At 35.6% G+C, this 2,236-nt stretch overlaps 1 protein-coding gene across 1 annotated transcript; it reads left to right on the top strand.

Moving 5' to 3' along the window:
* The first annotated feature begins 304 nt into the window (after positions 1 to 304).
* Positions 305 to 2,236, top strand: LOC124910806 (transcription factor bHLH74-like). The gene is made up of 8 exons (XM_047451487.1): positions 305 to 673; positions 781 to 990; positions 1,076 to 1,141; positions 1,226 to 1,294; positions 1,389 to 1,463; positions 1,527 to 1,652; positions 1,729 to 1,810; positions 1,890 to 2,236. Exons 1-8 carry the CDS (start codon positions 305 to 307, stop codon positions 1,910 to 1,912), a joined length of 1,020 nt encoding a protein of 339 aa, XP_047307443.1. The 3' UTR covers positions 1,913 to 2,236.

Genomic DNA, 2,236 nt, shown 5'->3' on the forward strand with positions numbered 1-2,236 from the left:
AGCAGTAGACAGAACAAGATCATTAACATGAACAAGTAAATATTAATTATTTACTTACTTATGAGCTGGCTGGGCTGCTGCTGGTGGTGTGTATTCGATTTCACCTTTTACTTTTTTTTATTTTATCTTATTTTATTTCAACACAGGATGCTGCTATGAGAAGTCTCCTTCTCCTCTTTTGAAACTTTAAAATCCTTCACCAATAAAGCTGCCTCATTAACAATAGAGAAGCTTGCTTCATCATCATCAACATCTGTTTCCTTATTTCTTCATTTGCAGACAGACAGACAGACAGACATCGTCCATGGCCAATGGAGATATGATCATGGATGGTTTCCATCACAGAACAGGCGATGAAGATATTAATTGTCCTTCTTCTTCTTCACCTTCTTCATTAGTAACCTCATTAGCACCACCCTCCATCTTTAAATCATCCTTAAATTCTGATCAAGATCCTTTCTTTACTTCTACCTGGCCAAACCAACCACTTCTACATATGATCGGACACAACCCATCACCAAATTTCCAACCTCCTTCTTTAATTACCAGCCACTTCTCCGACCGATCATTTGTCCTGCCCGGTTCTACCCAGATGGCTGATCAGGATTCGCCTATAGGAAATAGAAAGAGGAAAGCGTCAGAACACAATTCAGTACTATTCAATTCCACTAAGGTAAAAAATTTTAAGTAAAAAAAAAAAAAGGGTTATGATTTATTTCATCTTGGTCCTGTACAACAACAACAACCCAATTGATTATTTGCCCGTTACTATCAATATAGAAAAAGGATGTTTCCATTGATGATAATTCAGACAATGAACCAGAAGATAAGAGGAACAAAAACGAAGTAAATTTGCGTGGAAAACAGCAAATGAGTAAACAGGCTGAAGAAACTCCCAATAATGGCGGGGAGGAGGCTCCAAAAGAGACATACAGTCATGTGAGGGCCAGACGAGGGCAGGCAACTAATAGTCATAGTCTTGCAGAAAGAGTACACTTTTTTTTTTTTGCCTTTCTCTTCATACATTCATTAATTAGTGAGAAGATCACAGTCTGTAAATAAACATGTTTCTTAGGTAAGAAGAGAGAGAATTAGTGAGAGAATGAAGTTGCTTCAAGAACTTGTTCCGGGTTGCAATAAGGTAGATAGATCTTCTCAATATTTTTCAAATTCCATCTAATTATTGAATAATTGAGAATGTTTTCTTCTAAAATAAAAACATTAGATAACTGGGAAGGCTGTAATGCTAGACGAAATCATCAACTATGTTCAATCACTTCAGCAACAAGTCGAGGTATTTTTAAGATTACCTGTCTGTGTGTATGTCTTGATCATGAATACCCATTACCAAATAGCAGTATAAAGAGCCTTTGATATTGTTGTTGCAGTTTCTGTCGATGAAACTCGCCACTGTCAATCCAGAACTGAACAATATCGATATAGAAAGGATTCTCTCCAAAGAGGTACAAATATCATTATACAATTGATTGTTTAAGATTGCTAATAATTAATCTACCGTATGGTAGATGATGTTGCATTCACGAGGAGGAAATAATACTCCAGTCCCTGGATTTGGTCGAACTATTAACGAACATCAATCTTATTCACCCGGAATACAACCAGGAATCCCTTATTATCCCATGATGCCTCAGGTAAAAAAATTCAAAGAACAAATCTAAGCAGCATATTAACCACATGAATTATGATGTATTTTTCTTTGTAATGTAGAATATATGGGACAATGATCTTCATAATCTTCTCCAAATGGGATTTGATTCTAATCAAGTATTCAACAACCTGGGGCAAAAAGGTACTTTTCTTGAACTTCATCTCCTGTTCTAAGCTATTGTTGTTTGGCTGCTAAAATGATCACTCATATGTTGTTGCAGGTTGCCAAAAGTCAGATCTATAGCATTTTGGAAAGAGAAAGCATTTTGCAGGTTTCACTTAACTGAGTGTTTCATCAGTATCTATGTTGATTGTTGTATAGGATCAGGCCCGTAATTTTTTTTTCTTGGAGTTCTAACAAAGGATGAATATAGATTCCTGAACATTGTACATCCAGTTTTCAGAGGGGGAAACTGAGAATTCGTTTGTTTTGAGATGGGATTGTAGATTTGGAAACTTTAAAGATAAATTTCCTTTATGATTGTAGAAAAATACATGGCCAACAGATAATTTTTAAAATCGTTGCATATCTCAAGTATCAAGTATGACTATGTGTTGATTGATTGAA

The sequence above is a fragment of the Impatiens glandulifera genome, chromosome 7 (genome assembly GCF_907164915.1).
Source record: "Impatiens glandulifera chromosome 7, dImpGla2.1, whole genome shotgun sequence".
Taxonomy (NCBI): Eukaryota; Viridiplantae; Streptophyta; class Magnoliopsida; order Ericales; family Balsaminaceae; genus Impatiens; species Impatiens glandulifera.

Coding starts and splice junctions, on each gene's coding strand:
- LOC124910806 (XM_047451487.1), top strand. CDS start 305: ATGGCCAATGGAGATATGATCATGGATGGTTTCCATCACAGAACAGGC. Junction 991..1,075: donor GTCATAGTCTTGCAGAAAGA/GTACACTTTTTT, acceptor CATGTTTCTTAG/GTAAGAAGAGAGAGAATTAG. Junction 1,295..1,388: donor CACTTCAGCAACAAGTCGAG/GTATTTTTAAGA, acceptor TTGTTGTTGCAG/TTTCTGTCGATGAAACTCGC.